This window comes from Scyliorhinus canicula, chromosome 19 (assembly GCF_902713615.1).
Source record: "Scyliorhinus canicula chromosome 19, sScyCan1.1, whole genome shotgun sequence".
Taxonomy (NCBI): domain Eukaryota; kingdom Metazoa; phylum Chordata; class Chondrichthyes; order Carcharhiniformes; family Scyliorhinidae; genus Scyliorhinus; species Scyliorhinus canicula.
The window spans coordinates 7,379,890-7,404,594 of record NC_052164.1 but is presented as its reverse complement, the minus strand read 5'-3'; the positions used below and the strand labels follow the sequence as shown (position 1 = coordinate 7,404,594).

General features: G+C 43.8%; 1 protein-coding gene across 1 annotated transcript in view; it reads right to left on the bottom strand.

The window, feature by feature from the left end:
• The window catches only part of LOC119954499 (rho GTPase-activating protein 21-like), a 296,828-nt gene that overhangs the window by 145,782 nt on the left and 126,341 nt on the right, over window positions 1-24,705 (bottom strand). The window contains exon 8 of the mRNA XM_038779786.1: window positions 21,862-23,671. Coding sequence (XP_038635714.1) covers window positions 21,862-23,671 — 1,810 coding nt within the window. The remainder of the gene's footprint in view (window positions 1-21,861; window positions 23,672-24,705) is intronic.

Genomic DNA, 24,705 nt, shown 5'->3' with positions numbered 1-24,705 from the left:
CTCTCAGCGGCTCATTCGCCCTCGGTCTCCTCGCCAGGACTCTGTGCGTCCCATCCAGCTCCAAGGGCCTCGGGAAGGTTCCCGCGCCCATCAGTGTGCTCAGCATCGTGGCTACATACGTCCCAGCATCCGACCCCTCCGCACCTTCAGGGAGACCCAGAATCCGCAAATCCTTCCTTCTCGACCTGTTCTCCAGATCCTCGAATTTCTCCTGCCACTTTTTATGGAGCGCCTCATGCGCCTCCACCGTCACTGCCAGGCCCAGGATCTCGTCCTCGTTATCAGAGGCTTTCTGCTGCACCTCTTTAATCGCTGTCCCCTGCATCCTCTGGGTCTCCACCAGCCTTTCTATCGACGCCTTCATAGGGGGCAACATCTCTGCCTTCAATTCCGCAAAGCAGCTTCGTAGAAACTCTTGCTGCTCCCGCGACCATTGAGCCCACGCTGCCTGGTCTCCGTCCACCGCCATCTTGCTTTTTTGCACCCGTTCTCCTCTCTTCTCTAATGCCCCTTTTCTGACCGCACCGCTCCTGGTCCACTCCACACAGTGCTGGGGGGGACCTTACTGCCGTCTTCCCACACCGGGAATCGTCAACCAAGTGCCGCTGGGGCTCCTTAAAAGGGCCCAAAAGTCCGTTTTCGGCGGGAGCTGCCGAACGTGCGACCTACCCAGGCTTAGCCACAACCGGAAGTTTCGTAGCCACAATATTTAACCAAAGAGAAAATGTTGGGTTATGGGTATAGCGTGGATACGTGGGTTTGAGTAGGGTGATCATTGCTCGGCACAACATCGAGGGCCGAAGGGCCTGTTCTGTGCTGTACTGTTCTATGTTCTATGAATGACACTGGCGGAACTCTGACTGAGCTTACACGAGTAGGTTATTGCTCAGTAAGTGCCGCTTCATAGCGCTGATGATAACCCTTCCATTACTTTACTGATTATCGAGAATAGATGGGGTGGTAATTGGTCAGGTTGGACTTGTCATCTTTGTGTACAGGACATATCTGAGCAATTTTCCACATTGCCGGTAATGCCACTGAACATCAAGGGGAAATGGTTAGAAGCTCTTCTGTTGGAAATGGTCTTTTCCTGGCACTTGTGTGGCATGAATAATACTTGCACCTTATCAGCCCAGGCCTGAATGTTTTTCAGGTCATGCTGCACATGGGCATGAGCCGCTTCAGTACCTATCGAGTTGCAAATAGTACTGAACACTGCAATCATTAGCCAACATTCCCATTTCTGATCTTGTAATGGAAGGTATGTTTTTGATGAAGCAGCTGAAGATGGCTAGACCGATGATCCTACCCTAAAGATCTCCTGCAGAAATGTCTTGGGACTGAGATGATTGGCATCCAACAAGCACAATCGGCCTCCTTTCACTTCAATATGCTAGAGCTCGTTGATGCCACACTTAGTCAATCTTTCAACTCTGCTGATGTCAAGGCAAGCATTTCATCTCACGTCTGGAATTCAGCTCTTTTGACCATATTTAGACCAAGGCTGTATTTTGTTCTGGAACTAAGTGGCCTTGGCAGAAACAAAGCATTAATGACCAGGTTATTGCCAAAATAAATGCCACTTGATAGCACTGTTGTTCACACCCAAATTATTTTGCTGATGATTGGCAGCTAGATTGTTGGGGTGTTAACTGGCCAGATCAGATTTGTTCTGCTTTTGTTGGACAAGAGAATTTTCCCCATTTCTGGGTAGATGGCAGTGTTATAGTTGAAGTGGAACAGCTTGGTTAGGGGACTGGTTAATTTTATAGCAAGAGTCTCCATTACTACTGCTGAGATATTGTCAGAGCCTGTAGACTTTGCTGTATCCAACCTGTTCAACCATTTCCTGATATCATGTGAAGTGAATTGAATGGGCTGAAGACTGTCATCTGTGATGTTGTACACCTCTGGAAGATGCCAAGATCGATCATTCACTCAACATTTTCTGACTGAAGATGGTTGCAAATGTATTTGTCTTTTGCACTGAAATGCTGAGCTACCCCTTCATTGAGAATGGGGACGTTTGTTTTTTTAACCACATCCTTTAATCTGTGGAATTCCCTGCCCAGTGAAGCAGTTGAGGCAACCTCATTAAATGTTTTTAAGGCAAAGGTAGCTAGATTTTTGAACAGTAAAGGAATAAAAGGTTATGGAGAACAAGCGGAGAAGTGGAGCTGAGTCCACAAAATGATCAGCCATGATCTCATTGAATAGGCATGATGTGGATTCACCTGAGGAAGGAGCAGTACTCCGAAAGCTAGTGTTTGAAACAAACCTGTTGGACTTTAACCTGGTGTTGTAAGACTTCTTACTGTTATTATTGAATAGGAGAACAGGCTCGATGGGCCAGGAGGCCGACTCCTGCTCCTAATTCTTATGTAATTAATTGGTTAGTTACTCACAATCCTTCATCTCTAGATGTGATAGGATTGCAGAACTTTGATCTGATCTGCTGGCTGTGTGATCACTTCGATCTTTTCAGAACATGCTGCTTCCACTGTTTAACATGCATGTAGCCCTGTATTATAACTTCACCAGGTTGGCACCTCAGTTTAAGTACACGTGATAGAGCTCCAGGCATGCTCTTTTTTTTTAAGACAGTATTTTCATTGGTTATTTACATTTGTCTGGTAACCATGTTGTTACACCTGTATTTACACACATAGCAGCGAGACCAAAAAATAAAAAAATAAAAGGTATCCGCAGAGAATGTACAATATAGAATAAAATGTCAACTTGGAATTAACGTCTTTTGTTATACTTCACTTGAGAACACATGTCCAGGTTTTGGGGCCTGTTTGTATAAGTTCCCGTAAGTTGGGTGCCCGGTCACCCTGTTCCGCTATTTGTGTGGTTCCTTGGTATTAAAGCATACCAGGGACTTGTTTGCGGTCACCCAGGTGTGTCCTTCTACTTGTTGTTTTTGACAGCCTTCCTAGGCTTTTCTCCCAATCTCCGATACCTGTTTGGTCCATCAGCCCTGTTTATCCTGTGTACTGGGTCATTTCCTCCCTTCCTCCTTCTTTGATTCTTTCTCCTCCCCTTACCACCCACCCACCCGTCTTCCGCTCCCGTTTCCCCCCACCCCCGATTCCCCCCACCACTGTTCGCATTTGTTCTCCACCTCTGAGAAGAACCCGCTCATGCACGTTCTGGTCAAGTGTGGCCTGTACTATGCTGAGCCCTGCGCACGAGGTGATGAAGTTTGCCCTGTGCAGTGCCTCGCTCCAGAGTCCTCCTCCTATTTCCATGACTCGTTCTTCCCCCCACATATTTCCCTGGTCTTGTCCAGTGATGACCTTGTTTCCTCCAGTAGTCGTCCGTACATGTCAGCGTCGTTACCGTCCCCTAATTGTCCCGCAGTCAGAAATCTGTCAAGCAAGGAGTATCCTGATCATCGGGGGAACGTTGCTGTCTCCTTGCAGAGGGAGTTCTTAGTTGCATATATCACAACTCATTCCCTTTTGGGGGCTGCAGTTTATCTGTCAATTATTCAAAAATCGCTATCCTGTCATCTACGTATAGGTTCCCTCGTCCTGTCTCCAGCTTTTGAAGGAGGTGTCCAACATCGCCGGGGTGAATTTATGGTTCCTGCAGATGGGGCCGGGGTGAATTTATGGTTTCTGCAGATGGGAGATGTCGGAAATTGCTACTAGTCCGTAGTTAGTTCAATATTCTGAGCGTGGCCTCAGGCAACCCCACTATCCTCAGGTTCTGGTGGCGGTATCTGTTCGCCTAGTCCTCTACCTTCCGTTTGAGCGCTCCCTGGGCCGCCACTAACATTGTCATCTCAGTCGCCAGTGCGACGATCCCGTCACCCTGGTCTGTTGCAGCTCTTTCCAGTTCTCGTACCGTCTCTGCCTGGGCTTTCAACGATCTCTTCGTGTTTTCCATTGCCACTTTGAAAAGGTCCAAAGCGATTGCTGCAGCTGCCTTCACGGTCTCCACACGGACAGTGACCCAGAGCTGGAATGGAACCTGGGACCTCGGTGCCGTGAGGCAGCAGGGCTAACCCACTGCGCCACCATGCTGCTCGGGAGGTAGTAGTAATAATAATAATCTTTATCAATGTCACAAGTAGATTTACATTAATACTGTAATGAAGTTACTGCGAAAATCCCATAGTCATCAACACATGGTGGTCCATCCAACTTTATTCTTTTTCAACTTTTTGCAGTGGTTTGGTAAAACTGAATGGTTGTTAGGCTATTACAAAGGGCAGTTAAGAGTTAACTACATTGCTATGGATCTGGCGTCATGTGCAGGCCAGACAGTGTAGGATAGCAGATTTCCTTCCTTGTAAGACATTAGTGAACAACATGGGGCTTTACAACAATCCAGTTATTTCATGATCATCATTACCGAGACGAACTTTCATTCCAGTTTGAAATTAAATTTCTCAACCCGACATGATGGGACTTGAACTCATGACTTTGGAACATTTGGATCCGTTCCCAGTCAGATGACCAGGGCGGTACGGTATTAGCACTGTTGCCTCACAGCTCCAGGGACCCGGGTTCAATTCTGACCTCGGGTGACTGTCTGTGTGGTGTTTGCACGTTTCCTCCGGGTGCTCCAGTTTCCTCCCACAGTCTAAAGATGTGCAGGTTAGGTGAATTGGCCATGCTAATATTGCCCAAAATGTTAGGAGGGGTTACGGGGATTGGCGCTCTATCGGAGCAAAGGCTGGTGCAGACTCGATGGGCCAAATGGCCTCCTCTGCACTGTTGGGATTCTGCACTGTAGGGATTCTCTGATTCTATGATTAGTATGGACCTCTGGATTACTGGTTCAGTGAGTCATTCAATTGGAGAACATGAAGCAGACATACAGATGTGGATTAACGGATGCAGTAAACCATTGCTCATACGATGACATCAGCATTGATCATTATTCCCATTCTGAATGCCTTAGGAATAATGATAGTACTTTAGATGCAGATGACATGTCGCAGAAAGATGTTTTAAAAATGTTTTTATTATGCTGGATAACAATAATGATAATGAAGTTTTTCCACTATAATGTTCCACACAAAAAGGTGTGAACAGAGGAACTGTGGATCTTGAAAGTGCAGGCTGTGGACTGATTAATATGTCACAAGTTTATTAAATATTCACAAACTGAGTGCAATGGTGGAGACAGAGTATCAATACCCTTTGAGTGTCTACTCCTTATCCTCTCTATTTCTAACTGCCACTATTCTATTTCCAGCTTACAGCCAATAACTATTTTAGTGCTCCTGAGTTTAGCTCACCAGATTTGCAAATCAGAAGTTTACTCACTATCATTCCTTCCTGCTCCAACTGTAGCTGTGTTTTCTTTTCATTTACTGCCTTAATTAATTTTGATTTCTAGCAGTTTCTCAATGGTATTTATCTACAGAAAAAAATATTTGAGATATACAGTACAAATAGTCTTCAAATAGCATTGTTTATGTTTGCGTATCTTTTTGCTGTTAGGATCCTATGTGAAGTAAGTTTGAATAGCTGAAGCTGCGATTGGGCATACACTTGCAGCACAGGAACACCGATAATTGCCAATTCATTTAAAGAAGCTGTAGAAAGACTGGGATGTGTAACATGAAAATATTAGCACTGGTGAAATAGGCACTGCTCATCTGATGTTAGAGTTAAGAAACATTGCTGTGATGGCCTACATCTGGCAATGTAAATGTGATCAGACAGTCTCTCATTCATAGATCATAGAACTTACAGTGCAGAAGGAGGCCATTCGGCTCACTGAGTCTGCAGCGGCCCTTGGAAAGAGCACCCTACCTAAGCCCATACCTCCACCCTATCCCCACACCTCCACCCTATCCCCGTAACCCCATCTAACATTTTTGGACATTAGGGGCAAGTTGGCATAGCCAATCCACCTAACCTGCACATCTTTGGACTGTGGGAGGAAACCGGAACAGCCAGAGGAAACCCACGCAGACACGGGGAGAACATGCAGACTCCACACAGACAGTGAGCCAAGCCAGGAACCAAACCTTGGACTCTGGAGCTGTGAAGCAACTGTGCTAACCACTATGCTACCGTGCTGCCCAGACACCCAGATGCCTTTATCAGGATATACACTAATATTCCTCTCATTGAAAAATACACCATTGCACACGCAGATTTTATTCACTAATGGAATGCGGGCTTGGCCCAATGGCATTTATTTCCTCATTCCTAATTATCCTTGGAGGTGCTGGTCATCTTCTGGAACTCCTGCATACCATATGGTGCAAGTACAACAGTGCTCTTAGGGAAAGAGTTCCAAGATTTTGACCCACGAACCATCTCAGTCACCATTTTCTAAAGATTTTGTGCCAGTCTGTATTATTACTCAGGTTTTCTTAACACCCTTTCTTCATGATCCTCCTAAAAACAACATCTACATGGAGTGCATGTACAGGCAAGCACAACGTCCTAACAAACTGTAACTTATCCTCACTTGGCTATGTATATCTTTATGCCATTGGGTTTATGCTGGAAATAGAAGTAAATTGTTCAGTGTAGACTGTTGATCTTTCTGATAAATGGATAAAAAAGAACACTAAACCTTATTTATAAGAAATACAGAGAAGCAATGGGAAATTAAAGATGAGAAACTTTTAGATTCAGAGCAAACATGTCTCGCACAGCATTAATTGTGCATTAAAAGGAAACTACAGTATGGAGAGTTTTCGGTGTAGGGAGTTCTCTTTTCTCTTTGCCTCCCACCATCTGATTGCAGGAAGACTTCAGTCAACCGTCTTGTTTCTGTTAATCGCCAAAGCAGTGTTTGACTCTCTGATAATGTATGCCATTTTATGAAATCAAAATAACAAAGTAATTCACCTTAAGACAACCTCCATCTGAAAAGAAACTGAAGCGACTGGATTGATAATTTTTTTACGATCCTTCCTGATTTTATTTTCCATTGCCTTCTTCGGAAATCAGGTGGGTGTAAAACAAGCAGCCAATCCAATTCAGTCAGTTTCCTGTCTGGACAATTCAGATAAAATCACCACCAAAGTGTTTTAAATTCTTAACTGAATTGGTTGGCAAAGTCTTTTCATAAGCACAGCTTTATTGCAGCAAAAAAAGCTCAACTGGAAATTAAAACATTAAAAAACCGCAATAATTATAGCTGATGTGTCGTATTTGGCACCTCAATAACAAAAACAAACCTGTCTCAATTGGCAAGTATTCTTGAAGAAATTCCAATGGATTTCTCAATCAACATTATTACTTTCACAAGTGGATGGCTTGTAGAAAATAGCCTAGTGAATTATTCACCAGTACTTGAAAACAAACTTTGACCTGGCACCTCTTCCAAGAGCCACTACAATTAGCTCACATCTGTCACTCTGCAAGCATGCATTTTTTCAGTGTATCCACAATGGCTTCATCCTATCAAACACAGCTGCAGTGGCCCCAATTTTAAAATCTCAGGTAACATGGTCTAGCTAAAATATATGAAAAGTCAGAAATTAGAAATATTTAAGAACATCAGTCAATCTGTCTGACAATGTAACAAGGGAGTCAAGACTAAGGGCTGGATTCTACGCGTTTCTCGGTGGCACGCCATTCGCTGGCAATGGGATTCTCTACTCCCACCACTTGTCAATGGCATTTCCCACTGAAGCTACCCCACCCCAGCGGGAAACCTGGGTAGAGGTGCGCTGCTGGCGGGATAAGAGAACCCCATTGGCCGGAGAATTCGGCCGAAATGTATTCTTTAGATTAAGTGGGGTTAGAGTGTAGTTGGGCATATAGGTAAAATTCACTCCTTATTTTAAAGTCATGCATTCTGTACTTTTTTAAAAACTCTGATTCTTCTTCATGCTAGCTTCATGTGGCGGAGAAGCCGTAACATCTTCCCTGCTCAGGCCACCAGTTAAAATAGCATTCAGGACCCAATGACATAATTACAGACTGAACTGTATATTTAAACAAAGACCCCGGTGGTTAAAATTGAAGAGTTCTGGAAGGGAGTGGCACCTCTGCAATTAAATCTCCCAGGCAATTTTAAATATCCATCCACCAGACAGGCAGTTATAATTGCCTCATTTTAGTTGCAACAGCCACCATCACTTCTATATCGTACTGCATGGATCAGTTTCTTCAGAAACTAGGCAAATACAAAACACATGTTTGGCTCTCACTGTGTGTTAAGAGGATTACCCAAACTATATTTTTCCATTGAGATCATTTATTTAATAGTTGTTATTTTAGATTCCAGAGACTGAGCTGTTCATTCCATGTCCTGCCCAAATTCAAATACCAACCTACTGCTATTGCTTCAGAAAATATACCCTCAAGATATTCACTTTTTTTTTTAAATTTAGAGTACCCAATTCATTTTTTCCAATTAAGGGGCAATTTAGCGTGGCCAATCCACCTATCTTGCACATCTTTGGGTTGTGGGGGCGAAACCCACGCAAACACGGGGAGAATGTGCAAACTCCACACGGACAGTGACCCAGAGCCAGGATCGAACCTGAGACCTCGGCGCCGTGAGGCTGCAGTGCTACCACTGTGCCACCGTGCTGCCCTAAGATATTCATTTTTTTCCTCTTTTGTTGACTCAATGCTTTCTTTTATTACCTCAAAATTGAAAGAAACTCATCATTGTCTAATATTTTAGCAAAACATGTACCTGAAAATGGAGTAATTTTAAGGAGTCATGAATACAGGGAACTTGATAAGGTGGATTCAAAGCTGGCTGAGCTGCAGGGAACAGCGGGTGATGACAAAATGCTGCATTAGTGACTGGAACCCAGTGTGTCCACAGGAATCTGTGCTATGTCCCTATTATTTGTCATTTATATAAGTGCCTTAGATAACTGTGTGGGGGAAATCAGTAAGTTTTCAGATGACACAAAGATAGACCAGGTGGTTAACAGTGAGGCTGAGTGTCTTGGGTTACAGGAAGATATAGATGGGGTGTCACATGGGCAGAAAAGTGGCACATGGAATTTAATACTGAAAAGTGTGAGGTGTTACACTTGGAAGGAGCAATTTGACAAGGAAATATTCAATGAATGACACCACACTGGGAAGTCCTGAGGAACAAAGAGGCCGTTTCGGTGGTGGTGCATACTTTGCCTTTGACTGACATGGCGGCTCGTTTGGTCACTTATATTGGGGTAAATATCATGGGGTCCAGCCTCACTCCGGTGGTTTACGGGAACTAGTCGGTGCGCTTTCCTCTCATTGTTGTACAAGGCAATGGCCCTAGCCTGTTGGCCTGTGATTGGCTACACCAGCTGCAGTTCGATTGGCAGCATAGCCTCCATGTGTGGTCTGGCAGTTTGTGTACGGTACTGAGCAAATTCCCGGAGGTTTTCAAGCCTGTTTGGATACCATTAAAGAGGCTGTGGCTAAACGACAAGTGGACCCAGAAGCTCAGCCCCTATATTTTCGTGCCCACCCAGTTCCTTATAGTGAAGAACGTTGAGACTGAAATTCAGTGTTTGGAACGTTTGGGCATTATTCAGCCTGTGCACCTCGCTGATTGGGCAGCGCTGGTTGTCCCCTTCATGAAAGCCGGATAAGACAGTCCACCTCTGCAGCGATTATAAATTGACAATGAACACGGCTTCAAGATTACACAGCGATTATGAATTGAGAATGAACACGGCTTCACGATTACATCTTTACCCTTTACCTCACATTGAGGATTTAGATGCAACATTGGCCGGTGGCTGTACATTTACAAAATTGGATGCGAGTAACGCTTATCTACTGCTGGAGCTCGATGAATCTTCACGATTAGTACACACAAGGGACTATGAGTACACCTGTCTTCTGTTCGGAGTCTCTTCAGCGTGCACAATTTTCAGAACATCCTGGTGAATTGCTGCGCATTGCGGTTTAATTGTACGACACAGGAGCCACAGAACAAGAACATTTGCAGACCTCAAGGCAGTGTTAAAGCAGTTTTCTGATTATGCGGTCCACCTGCGCCGCGGGAAGTGCATGTTTCAGGCGAAAGAAGTGCTTTATTTGGGATATCGGATGGTCTACACCCTGGTCATGGAGAAGGTACGAGCAATCAAAATGGCCCCCACTCCACGAGACACCACGGAAATTCGCTCTTGGATTAGTGAATTATTATGGACGCTTTATTCCGAATTTGGCTACCATCCTTGCCTTCGTTCTCCCCTCCTCACCCCCACCCCCGCAACTTGCTTTTGAAAAAGCACCAGCCTTGGGCTTGGGGCAGACCAAGGATATGACGTATTAAAAAGGTGAAAGCGGCGGTTAACTTCTTGAGGCATGTTGACACATTTTGACTCTTCAAAACCATCGTACCTCATGTGCGATGCTTCATTGTATGGCATTGGGGCAGTTCTGTCCCATCGGATGGGCGACAGCCGTAACCATACAATCCCTTTCCTGCTTGGACACTGGCTGCAGCTGATAAAAAGATGCCCAAATCGAAAGTGGTCTGGCAGTCTTATTCAGTATAAAGCAATTTCACCAATACGTCTATGGACACCATTTTTGTATTATCACCGATCATAAGCCAGTGCTCGACATCTTCTGTGAAGACAAGGCAATCCCACCAATAGCGTCTTCAAGGATTCAGGGCTTGGTTCTATTATTGACTGCTTACGAGCACCGCCCAGGGACCCAAATTGTGTATGCTGATGTGTTAAGCTGTCTTGTCCTGCAGATCAAATCTGCAAACTCTCCTGCACCAGACAGAGTGATTGTGTCCTGAATTTCATGTGACTCCTTGCCCATCACTGCCTTACGTGTTCATGACTGGATGCAAACCGACCCTGTACTTGCCAAGGTGCATCATCTGCTGCTGTACGATGGGCAGAATCGCCAGCTACTAAGGGAGTTGAAGGCTTTCTCCTCAAAATTGTCAGAACTAACCATGGAGAATGCATCCTCCAGTGGGGCACGAGAGTTGTTGTCCCAGCGGAGCGACAGGCTGTCGTGCTGAAGGACTTTCCCAACAGACATCCTGGAGTGTCCAAAATGAAGAGGCTGGTGACAGGCTATGTCTGGTGGCTGGAATTGGACGTGGAAATCAAGACGTTGGCCCAGCAGTGCTCCATCTGTCAAGAGCACCAGAAGCTTCCCGCAGCGGCACCCCTACATCATTGGGAATGGCCAGGGTGCACTTGGGCCCCGTGCACGCTGATTTTGTCAGTCCCTTCTTTGGGTTCGCTGATTCTTGTTCGTGTGTGTGCCCACTTGAAGTGGCTGGAGGTCCAGAAGATGGTGTTGATCATTTCCCGGGAGACCATCGAGCGACTGCGCATTTCTTTTTCCACCCACGGAATCCCGGAGTTACTGAAGACTGATCACGGGGCCTCGTTCATAAACAAAAGGTTTGTCGCTTTTCAGAGAATTTACAGTGCAGAAGGAGGCCATTCGGCCCATTGAGTCTGCACAGGCCCGGAAAGAGCACCCTACTCAAGCCCACGCCTCCACCCTATCCCTGTAATCCAGTAACTCCACCCAACCTTTTTGGACACTAAGGGCAATTTATCATGGCCAATCCACCTAACCTGCACATCTTTCGACTGTGGGTGGAAACCCACGCAGACACGGGCAGAATGTGCAGACTCCACACAGCCAGTGATCCAAGCCAGGAATCGAACCTGGGACCCTGGAGCTGTGAAGCAACTGTGCTAACCACTGCACTACCATGATGCCCTCTTTTGTGGCGGGATTCACCATGTCTTCACCGCTTCATACCATTTGGCATCGAATGGTTTGGCAGAGAAAGCCATGCAAACGGTTTTAAACGGGAGCTCAATAAACTGATATCCAGCTCAATGGACACAAGACTGGCAAGATTGTTATTTCAGACCATGCAGTATCTGCGGTAGCCTCCACTGAGATGTTAATGGGTCATAGACTTTGTATATGTCTGAATTTGATTCTATCAGACATCAGCGCAAGATGTGTTGTAACCAAGATTTGTAAGAGCGTTGCCCAGTTCGACATCAACCTCGTTGCTGCTTTGCACTTGATGGTGTTCATTTGTAATTTCAACGAACAGTACTCGCTGGCTCTCTGGGATTGTTGCCTTTCAAACGGATCAGTCTCTTACCAAGTTCAGGTCCGGGGGCACCTAATGAAACGACACCTGTATCACATTCGCTCTCGAGGTTGCTGCCTTGTGAAGTGCCTCGAAAGAAGCCTGCCCTGGATCCTCCGGCCCCATCGGTAAACCAGTGACCTGTAATGACTCCAGTCTCTCGACGCAAACATGCTCAACGTTATGTATTCCAACTCAGAGATGGAGACCCAGACCTCGGACGGTACTCTGAAGTTCAGCCGTTTCCTGACAATTGTCTGCATGTCGTTCACCGACGCGATATAAGCTTATCCGGCGCACCAGCTCTATGAGGACTTACCGGAGCCAAATAGACTCTCACGTACTCCATCTGCTCCTCATCCTTCTACGTCCCATCATTTGTCAAAGGGGTCTTCGGACTTGGGGAGGGCATTGTGAGATGTAATATTTTGCACGGCACCTACGGGGTGGGAATTCTTGCCTTCCCGTGCTCCTTCAGAAGTACGATCTCCCCCGCTGAGGCAGGGTATCTCAATTACCCAGGGTATATAAGGTCGGCCAACAAGGCACCAACCAGAAACCAGAAGGAACCCGGTAGTGGTCTACCGGGAAGGTTATATATTTGTAAATAAAACTTTGTTCTTATTTTTGCTCGATGTGGACTCGTTGTTTCCTTATTAAAATCATAATGGTTTATATCTATTTGCAGTGTGAATTAATCTATCTTATTGCGAATGCTCCACGCATTAAGACACAAAGCTTTTAGATTTGACTTTTTACCGTTGTTAGTCATTTTAGCTTTAATCTGCATTTTGGCCCTTGTTTTTTCTGCTTTCCACTTTTGTTTCTTACATTTCTGTCTTTTGTTTCTGTCATTATTTCTCCCTCCTCTGGTTCCCATTCACCTGCCATTCTAGTTTAAACCATCCCGACAGCACTGGCAAATTCCCACCGCACTCCCCATCCCTCCAGACACGGTCCCAATGTTCCCGGGATGTGAATTCCTCCCTCCGACACTATTTCTTCAGCCACTTATTCATCTAGTCTATCCTGTTATTTTTAATCACGTAAGCATACGGCGCTGGTAGTAGTGCTGAGATTACTATCTTCAAGGTTCTATTTTTTAATTTATGACCTAACTCCCTATTATCTGCTCATACCTTCATGTACTTATGTCGTTGGTATATACCGACATATACCATGGCCACTGGTTGTTCACCCGTCCCTTCAGAATGGAATCTCTTTTGTAGCCGCAGAAACACCCGTCTGTTCCCCTTACCGTTGAATCTCCTATCATTATATCCTGCTATTCTTCTTCCTGTCCTCTTGTGCAACTGAGCTACCCATGGTGCCATGGACTTGGCTTCTGTTGTTATCCCATGAGAAGTTGTCCCCTCCCAATAGTATCTAAAATGGTAGATCTGTTAGAGAGGGGGAGAGCCACAGGAGTTAGAAGCTTTAAATTCTTGGGGGTATACATCTCCAAAAATTTGTCCTGGCCCACCGACGTCAACGCTACCACCAAGAAAGCACAACAGCACCTATACTTCCTCAGGAAACTAAGGAAATTCGGCATGTCCACATTAACTCTTACCAACTTTTACAGATACACCATAGAAAGCATCCTATCGGGCTGCATCAAAGCCTGGTATGGCAACTGCTCGGTGCAAGACCGCAAGAAACTTCAGAGAGTCGTGAACACAGCCCAGTCCATTACACAAACCTGCCTCCTGTCCATTGACTCCATCTACACCTCCCGCTGCCTGGGGAAAGTGCGCAGCATAATCAAAGACCCCGACCACCCGGCTTAATCACTCGTCCAACTTTTTCCATCGGGCTGGAGATACAAAAGTCTGAGAACACACACGAACAGACTCAAAAACAGCTTTTCCCCCCAGACTTCTAAACGACCCTCTTATGGACTGACCTGATTAACACTACACCCCTGGATGCCAGTGTTTATATAGTATCTTGTGTTGCCCTATTATGTATTTTGTTTTCTTTTCATGTACTTAATGATCTGCTGAGCTGCTCGCAGAAAAATACTTTTCACTGTACCTTGGTACACGTGACAATAACAAAATCCAAAATCTAATCCAATCCAATCCTGCACTACCTCTCATCCTCTACTCTGCCTGGTAGTCAACAATCCCCTTTCTGCCTGTTCAGCCTTTACCTGTGGAGGAACCACCGGACCAAACGTGCTGTCAATGATAATCTCAGCATCATGGATGCTCCCCAGTGAGTCCACCCACCTCTTCTGCTCCGGAATGTAGGTAGCCAGTAGCTGCAGTTGGACTGATCTCCTGCACACGTGGTCGGCAGCACAGGAGGAGCACATCCCAGGTGTGAATTCCAACTCCCATGATTTCTCTTTAGATAAGTTTGTTAGTTACTCCCTTAAAGAATACTAATTATGCTAGGGACGCTATTTCACTCCAAACATTCCAGCTGCAATGTAAAGGGAGAAGAAGAGAAAAAGAGTAATTGTTCAGGTAGCTTTTGAGGAAGTTATATGGTTTACTCTTTGACTACAGATTACGCCAAATATTTATTTTTTTCCACATAATTTTTTTTCTCAAGATTTGAAAACAATCCAGAAATTGAAGCAAAAGGAGGTGTTCCAAAATTAATCACAGTTTAAAATTTCTCAGGGAAAATCAGTCTATTGTTCCGCCAAACATCAGGGGCTGGGTTCTCCCATACTCGGCGGGGCGAGGGGGGTCCCAGCGGGATGGAGTGGCGTGAACCACTCCGGCGTCGGGCCGCCCCAAAGGTGCGGATTTCTCCGCACCTTTAGGGGCCAAGCCCTCACCTTGAGGGGCTAGGCCCGCACCAGAGTGGTTGCCGTCCCGCCGACTGGCGGGGAAGGACTTTGGCGCCACGGCAGCCGGGGCCGAAGGGACTTCGCTGGCCAGCGGAAGTCCGCGCATGCGCGGGAGCATCAGCGGCTGCTGACGTCATCCCCACGCACGCGCAGGGGAGGGGGTCACCTCCGCGATGGGCATCGCGGAGGCTATGGCCGACACGGAAGGAAAAGAGTGCCCCCACGGCACAGGCCCGCCCGCGGATCGGTGGGCCCCGATCGCAGGCCAGGCCACCGTGGGGGCATCCCCTGGGGCCAGATCGCCCTGCGCCCCAGGACCCGGGAGCCCGCCCGCACCGCCAGTAAGGGAGGTGTTTGATTCATGCCAGCGGGACAGGCGTTACAGCAGCGGGACTTCGTCCCATCGTCCCGGAGAATCGCCAGGGAGGCCGGCCGACCAGCGCGGCGCGATTCCCGCCCCCGCTGAATCTCCGGTGCCAGAGAATTCAACGGCCGGCGGGGGCGGGATGCGCACCGCCCCCCTGGCGATTCTCCGACCCGGCAGGGGGTTGGAGAATCCAGCCCCAGGCTTTTTACAATTTGCATTCTTTAACCTTTTCATTCAATTAAATATTCAGAAAAAATATTCAAATTTGACCTTAAAAATTACGCAAGGGTTCAATTGGGTTGATGTGGAAAAGTTGTCCCACTGGTAGGGGAGTCCAAAACCTGGAGTCATAAATCTTAGATAGTCATAAATAAATGAATTACCCAGAGAGTGGTTACAATGTGGAACAAGCTATACAAGGAGTAGTTGAGGAAAATAGTATAGATGCATACATAAATTCTATGTAATCAGCTCTGGAGTTCTCGGAAAATTTACGTTAGTCCTGAGGTTAGGAAAGGCACTATATAAAATGCAAATTCTTTCAGTGGGCACCAGAAGAAGGGTATTTGGAATGAATGTAAAATATGCACTAGCTTTGTGCAACGTGCCCTGTTATTCATAGAATCCCTGCAGTGCAGAAGGAGGTCAGTCGGTCCATCGAGTCTTCACCGGCCCACTGAAAGACCATCCTACATAGACTCATTCCCTCGCCCTATCTCCATGACCCCACCTAACCTTTAGACGTTAAGGGAAAATTTTAAATGGCCAGTCCACCTAACCTGCACATTTTTGAACTTTGGGAGGAAACCGGAGCATCTGGAGGAAACCCATACAGACACGGGGAGAACGTACAAACTCCACAGACAGCTACCCAAGGTCAGAATCGAACTTGGATCCCTGGCGCTGTTTGGCTGCAGTGCTATCCACTGTGCCACCTTGCTGCCCCTACTCCCTGTATTCCCCTACCACCTGACTCCCAAGCCAGAAAATAAACCAATAAGTCAATACAATCATTTATTTAATGTATTGTCCTGTAATTGATATATTTAAATCAAAGAGGTTTGCTAGAATGTATTTGGAACTAAAGATGCAAGTTCAGATTTTACATATTACATGAGTTGTAACTTGTTGTGACAGAGTTGTGATGTGTTTATAAGACTCATTGTTTTTGCCAATCTTTTGAAAATCAGAAGATCCATTTAGTATGTTATCTTCAGCTTCTGAATGACTAAATTTCAGTAGAAGAACATGAGAATTAAACCCAATTCCCATCACAATAGAAACTGATTAGATTAAAGTTATGTTACAACATTCATCAACTAAAGTATAAAACAGAATTGGTAAAATGTTCCATCAAACAAATGTATTACTTATTAAAACAAATCAATATGTCACTGTAATGCCATAGATACAATGATGATTCAAAAGCCAAAAATATGCCTTAAAAGGATCCTTAATAATGAGTATCAGCACAAACCTGTATCCTCTCAAATAGGCAAATGCAGCTACAATCAGGTTTACCTTAATTACTACAAATGCAACCAGTCCAAATTTGTAAAGCATCTTTCAAATCAATGCAATACATCCTGTGCTTTAGTCCAGCCGATATTGTCTGATCAATTTGGTACTTGTCTACTGCACAATAAAAATTAACAGCCTCACAATTTACATCTCTGTACCAACATTGATAAATGGCAAAAATAAATATCCATCAATCATTCTTGCAAACTAGCAAGCACTACGTCTTCATAATTGCAGTTAATCACAAAGCTTGAGGATGATTTAAGAAAATATTACCCTAATTCCTACACCTGGTTAAACAAGGCCATGTCGGATAAGATTCAGATTTTTCATTAATGTCTATTTACAGTGGAATGTCTAATGGTTAGAGGTCCAGGTCTTACAGGAGGATTAGATAATATTACATGTCATATAGTGTGATGTGACAGGATTAATTATTGACCTTAGAGTAAAGGCACCCCTAGGTAGAAGAGACCCACAATATAACTGAATTTTACATCCAGTTTGAAGGGAAATGAGTAGGTCTTAGGTTAGAATTTTAAACTTAAACCAAGAGCAACTATGTGGGCATGGATGCTGAGCTAGCTGAAGTGAACTGAGCTATTTGGCTGGGAGATATATTAATAGAGAAGGATTGGCAGACATTCAAGTGGATATTTCAGTATACTCACAATAAGTATATTCCTATTATAAATAATGGGCGGCACGGTAGTACAATGGTTAGCACTGTTGCTTCACAACGCCAGGGACCCAAGTTCAATTCCAGGCTTGGGTCACAGTCTGTGTGGACTCTGCACGGTCTCCATGTGTCTGCATGGGTTTTCCTGGGCCATCTGGTTTCCTCCCACAAGTCCCAAAAGCAGTGCTTGTTAGGTGAATTGGACATTCTGAATTCTCCCTCAGTGTACCCGAACTGACGCCGGAGTGTGGTGACTAGGGGATTTTCACAGTAACTTCATTGCAGTGTTAATGTCAGCCTACTAGTGACACCAATAAAGATTATATTCTGAAGAGAAATGTAATGGTAGCTAAATTTGTATACGATACCGTGATAGGTAGGAAAGTATTTTATGAAGACATATGGAGTTTGCAGATGGATATAGATAGATTGAGTGAGCAGGCAAAGATTTTGCAGATGCGAGTATAATGTGGGAAAATGTGAAGTTGTTCACTTTGGCAGGATATAATAAAAAAAATTCAGATTATTATTTGAACAGAGTGATTGCCGAATTCCGTGGTGCAATGGGATGTCGGTATTCCAGCGCATGTATCACAAAAAGCTTGTATACGGTACAGCAAGTAATTAAGAAAGGTTCTGGAATGCTATCCTTTATTACAAAGGGAATTGAATATAAAAGTGAGGATGTTATGTTTCAGTTATACAGGACATTGACGAGACCACATCTCGAATATTGTGTGCGGCTTTGGTCTTTTTTTTTAAAAGGAAGGATGTAATTATATTGGAGGCAGTTCAGAGGAAGTCTACTAGATTGATACCTGGAATGAGCATGTTGCCTTATGAGGTTAGGTTGGACAGGCTGGATTTGTTTCCTCTGGAGTTTAGTAGAGTGAGGGGTGACTTGATTGAAGTATACAAGATCCTGAATGGTCTCGACAATGTGGACGTGGAAGGGATGTTTCATCTTATAGGTAAGTCAAGAACTATGGGGCACTGTTTTAAAATTATCCCTGATATATATTGTTATGGGAGAGGTGTTTTCAGAACCCCAAAATGTATCATGGAGTTCAACCAAACCTCACCTTTAATGGATTGTTGCTTTTGAAGCACACGGCTTGTTCCCCAGGTGTAGTATTACAATTATGGACACGTGGTTTTTAAAACGAAACAATGTTTATTCCATGAACTCAAATTAACCTTTTAAATAAACATTGGATCTCTTAACACCCCTTACTTCAAAGATAACCTCGAAAATAATACACTACCCAATCCTGCAAACTGTTCCTTTACACATCCAAAAGACTTAACAAATCCTTCAAACAGAAGCACATTAGATTTATATTCAATACTGAGACATTTTTACAATTCCGACTTCACCAAAGGATTAAGAGATAATCCTTCATGGCAGCGATCACCAGCAATGCTGCTCAAAGCCACACCCAAAGCTTTCTTCAAATTGACTAAAACTCCCAAAAAGCAGAAGTGAGCTCAGCTCCCCCCGTGACATCACTTCAGTAATATGATCAGCTTCATTTCTTAAAGGTACATTTCTTAAACATCCAATTCTTAAAGGCACTCTCACATGACAATATATCACATAAGACATGGATGAGGAGAATTGTTTCTCTGAAGGCTGAGATACTTTGGAACTCTGCCTCAGATGGCGGTGGAAGTAGGGTCATTAAATATTTTTATGGCGGAGGTAGATTGATTCTCTTGCCGAACAAGAATCTAAGGTTATCGGGGGTAGATGGAAATATAGAATACAAACAGATCTGCCATGACCTTATAGAATGCAGAGCAGATTTAAGGCTTGAGGGGCCGGGTAGCCTATTTCTGTTCCTTTTTCATATTTGTATCAGTTTTATTCTGCAGTAGCACTTCACCTTCTAAGTCAGAAGATTGTAGCTTTGGCACGTAACCAAGCATGGTAATTTAATTAGCACTGAGAGAGCACTTGACCAATTTTTAAAAAATATATTCAAAATATGTTGGCTTCGGTGGCTAGGCCAGCATTTATTTCCCATCCCTAACTGCCCTTGATGAGGTGGTGGTGAGCTGCCTTCTTAAACCGCTGCAGCCCATGTATCATAGGCACACCCATATTGCTGTTGGGGAGGGAGCTCCAAGATTTTGAAATAGTAACAGTGAAGGAACAGCAATATATTTGGACTGTGAGTGATTTAGAGATGAACTTGCAGATGGTGATGTTCCCATGTATCTGCTACCCTTGTCCCTCTGGCAATGGTCGTGGGTTTAGGAGATGCTGCCTAAGGTTGAGGTAATTTGTCAGATAGGACATTAAACCAGAGGTTTCTTTTGCCTGAACATCATGTTTAGAGTTTCCATGGCACTATTAAGGAAGAAGCTCTTTCGGTGTCCCAGCCAACATTCTTTCCCCAGCAGTTGGATGAACTTTAAAAAAAATTGAATTTGCTTTGCGCAAATATGCTGTGTGCTTGTTCACATAACATTGACTGCACATCAAGAATATGACCCCTGACAAAGAGTCATCCAGACTCAAAAAGTTAGTTCCGTTCTCTCTCTACAGGTGCTGCTGAGATTGTCCAGCATTTTTCTGTTTCTGGCAAAGAAAATTATCAGATCACTCTGAGGCATACCAAGGAAGTAGAAAGTATCTAATTAAAGTGCTTTCATCTTCCTTGTTTTTTCCATTCCCACTTCTTTCATCATATAAATATTTTTTTATAACTTTGAAAATTAATCATTTTCATTCAGAGACAAATTAATTTCATGCATTCTTATTTATTTATTTTTATTTAAAATTCTCTCATGGAAAGGTCAGAATTTGGAGTGCCCAGCCGTAACTGCCCTTGACAACGGGTGGCTTGCTAGGCTATTTCAGAGGGCAGTTAAGTGTCAACCACAATGTTGTGGATTGGAGTCACTGTCGGCCAGATCAGGTGAAAAGTTCAGATTTCCTTCGCTAAAGTACAACAGTGACCAGATGGGTTTTATGACAGTGATAGTTTCATCAAAGCAAATTGATGGAAGAAATGAAATAATTAATAGAAATTAAAATTGGGTGAAGGTGGAGGAGAGAGTTCACAGTCTGAAGTTGTTGAACTCAATATTAAGTCCGGAAGGCTGTAATGTGCCTCATCGGAAGACGAGGTGTTATTCCTCCAGTTTGCGTTGGGCTTCACTGGAACATTGTATCAGCCCTAGGACGGACATGCAGACATGTCATAGTCATCAGTCCTGGGACTTGGGATGGAATTTAATCCAGGTGACAGGATTCTGCATACCAGACTGACACTTATTACAGGTTGCCTTCCCTGGGATCAAGGACCCCTGGGCATAAGTCCCACGACCGAAAGCTGTCAGCTAATTAGATGAAGGGCAGGAAAAGGCTCGCAGAGACACCCCATTCTTGATGTTGTGTCCCGCGATCAGGCACTAATTGACCCCCCCCCCCCCACAAACACCCATGTCTTTGGGCTTCCTGCATGGCGATTGCCCTGACATTGTTGGTTGAAAACCAGGAATTAATACACACTTATGGCCTCAATTGGCTTAATCCAAGGCAAGGCAGGAAGACAGCGGGGTCATAACGCTACACCCTCCCGCCCGATTAAATGCTTCCTCCACCATGAAACCCACCTCAGGAGAGTGGATTAAATTTACCCCCAGCTTTCAATTCAAGAATTTTATTAATTGAATTTGCTAATTAATTGAATTTAAATTCCATCAACTGCTATAGTGGGATTTGAACATACACCCAAACATTAGCCTGTGCCCTCTGGATTACTAGGCCAGTGACAATACCACTGTCTCCCTTGTTTGCCTAATTTACAGTATGAATTGGCCTTTGTATTATAAATATTGCAATGTTGCTGCCTCTAGCTTCTGGGAGAACTATGTGTGTATGCCTGTTGTGCAAAAGCAGTCAGTGCACATTGGGAAATTTCATCCTGGTGCTGATAGCACCATAAATGGAAGTAATGCTGAGGGAGAAGGCACAGCCACTTTAAAATAAACTTGGCTTCCATCAGCTTTTGTGATTAAAGCTCTTCCATGCAGTAAAACTGCTCCTTAATACACCTACACAGAAATTCCTCTGCCACAAGCAATTTTGCCTGACAATTAAACTGATTTCAAGATCAGAATAGGCTCCTCAAATTCTTTACACTGTACAATCATAATTTATAATATTCATATTCAGAAATGTTTAAACAACTTTGTTTATAAATGCTTTATGATGAATAAATAGTACATATCTTGAAGTATATTCTGCCCATTACATGTGCTTTGAATTTAAACTTCTACAAATTAAATTTTGCATAATTTAATCTAACTTGCAAAGTTTATTTTGTTTCAATGGCATTGAAACCAACCTGAAAACAACTGATCTTTTTGGTTTCTAAAATGTAAATAATGCAGCATTTTCATTTTATCCTTCCATTTATCATTTCTTCTACATACCTATATATGGAATTGAGGCCAAGGAATCCTCTGATGATTTTGCAGCTGTTCCTACCAGCTTTCCATTTATCTGCTCCAATGACACGTTTTCAGATTTTTCAACTGGCAACAAATTTGTAGGTGGTAGCTCTGGTAAATCCACAGCTCCCAGGTATCCTGGGTGCCTGAGAGGATGTGGCACCCTACGGCCAGTAGGAGGTTTTTGCCTTAAAACAACAGCCTCGTTTGTTTGTGATATTTCCTGATCCTTCTGTAAAGACCCCAAAGGAATTTCACTGACACATTCAGAGATTTGAGAAGCTCCAGGTTTTGTCACAGCAAATGGTCGGATCTCATGTTGAGGTGCTGCAACCTTGCCAGAGTTCCCGTCCGTCTTTTGTGGATACAATCCACTCTGCCGATCATGATTGGTCAGTCTTTGGTCTCGAACCACAGGCACATCAATTCTCTGGACTTGATAGGGTGCACAACGGTCAGCCTTGGGAGCACTAGGAGGCAGAGCAGAACCAAATACTGACCTATCTGAAACAGAAGATATTTTATTTTTAGAAACACTGACAGACAGGTGATCTACATGTGCAACATCTGTTCTCTTCACAGATTGAGCATGACCACTATTGTTCCTGCATTGTTGCTGAGGAGGAATAGATACCCTAGAGTTCCTGTTATTGTAATATGCATTCATGTTGCCAGAGTTCTGTTGGGATGAATGCTTCTGACCATGCATCGTAGGATTTCCTGATGAATGCCCTGCCGGTCTATACTGTTGCCAAAAGATTTGTTCTTGTCCACCAGACCTCAAAATCCCATCCGATGTTGCTCCAGTTCTTGAACATGTCCATATTAATCTATCCCCACCTGCTGAAAAGGCATCGAAGGTTAAATTCTCCAAAGATCGATCACATTTTCCCAGATAATCTTCTGACCGAGTTCGATAACTCCATGATTCACCCATAGGTGCATGTAATGTGTCCTGGGAAGCACTGTGAGGCCAATGTTTGTGTAACGAAGTTTCCTCAAGTCTGTCCTGTGAGAAACTCCTGTATTTCGGGGGCATGGCAGAACAGCGATCCTCGGATGAGCTTCGGCGTGGTAACTGTGCTGATTGCCAGCTGGGTAGGTTATATTGCTGTTTAATTGTTTTAGGGCTGCAAAGTCGTTCCCATGATGTCCTAACATCAGAAGGAAAATAGTCATTTTTCACATTGTCCTCAGAGCTGATGTAACTCCTCTGACCTATATTACTCTTTGGACCTGAATAAATGTTGTGGTTTGAGATTGATGAAAAAGGAATATTTTTAGAATGTCCCTCATACCTATCTTGCACAGCAGTGTTACCTGAACCATATTTACCGCTGGCTGGGCCTTGCTTAACAGAACTACCTTGGGCTGCCTTTGACGAGGAAGAAACAGGCATTCCTCTCACTACAACTGATCTTGGTTTCATTCCATACTGCATCTCCTCCATGTGGTGCAAATGGCTTGAATGACTGACTCCAATTTCTGCTAAAATATCTGACGATCGTGCTCTAGCCCTTCCTTCGCTCCATATGCTAGCAGGTGGGCTAGTTGTAGTAACACTGTCCAGAGGTGAGGATGGGTTAGAATAGAATCCTCGATCAGAACCTGAGCCAGCGTTATAAATCCTGTTGTCCACCTGCTTTGCCCGTGAAGACTCTGTCAGTAAAGGCTCCTTGGTTTGGGTCATGGCCAAATGTCGAGGGTAGCATATAGGAGGTGGCTCTGGTATGTGCCGAGCACTACCAGAATATGGATCATTGCCTTTCAGATAAGCATCCTGAGAGTAGGCCTGCAAAATTGAAGAAAACAAAAATGATTACGCTTGAAAAATTGATGATTGTTTCAACTGATGGCAGGTAATCCCAGATTCTCAGCAAGTTGAAGATTTAGCAGCCAAAAATCACTTAAGTAGTTAGTCAGCTTACTGGGAAAAAACATTCACCATTTAAGTTGTATTAGTCACCGTAGCAGTTAAGCTATGAAATTCTAAGTTTGGGCTAACACTTTCACAAACCTACCCAGCAGCTTTAACACAGACTGAGAGAGAACAATTTATTGCCAGTCACTAAAGTAGAGCTAATTCCTAAGCCAACTATTTCATAACAGGCCTAAATTCCACTGAAATTCTTAAAAGTAGAAGTGCATTTTTTAATCAATCAATCTTGATGTAACCATCTACAATTTTCATTCTTATATAGCATACACAGGAATGTTGTTTATTTTCTTGTTACAGATGCTGATAAACCCTGCTGTCTAACATCTGACATCTTCATTTTAGTTGAATTTGACTTCTGTTAATCAAAAGTTTTACTCGAAGAGATGAGAAACTACAATTATTAAAAATTATACTCACATTATTATAATGTTGTAAGCAGTTGGTAACTTTAAATAGCTGCTAAATTATTAGATTGTAACAACAAAACAATTTTCATACTTCACTTTCATGCAAACTGATGGTTACAAAGGAATGAATACAATAAAATCTTGATACCCAGGTAATCAGAATTATGTACAATCTAACAAGTTACTACTGGATGTAAAACATCACACAGACATCCTCCCCACTCTATCTTAACTATTGTTTGAGAGTAAGCAATGCAGAAATGGGTTCAGCACATACTTCATCAATGCTTGTTGTGACTTAAGCATGTGAAAGGGTAGAAACATCTCTATAAATGCGCTCATGACTTCATGGTAAATATTGTCTGTTAAAGTACCAGCCTCTGTTATTTTGCTGAATGTATGGCATTTCTTGTTAATCGGCTCTGTAACAGTTAGTAATAAATTACATCTTATTGTGATAATGTTCTTCAGTTCTAGGTC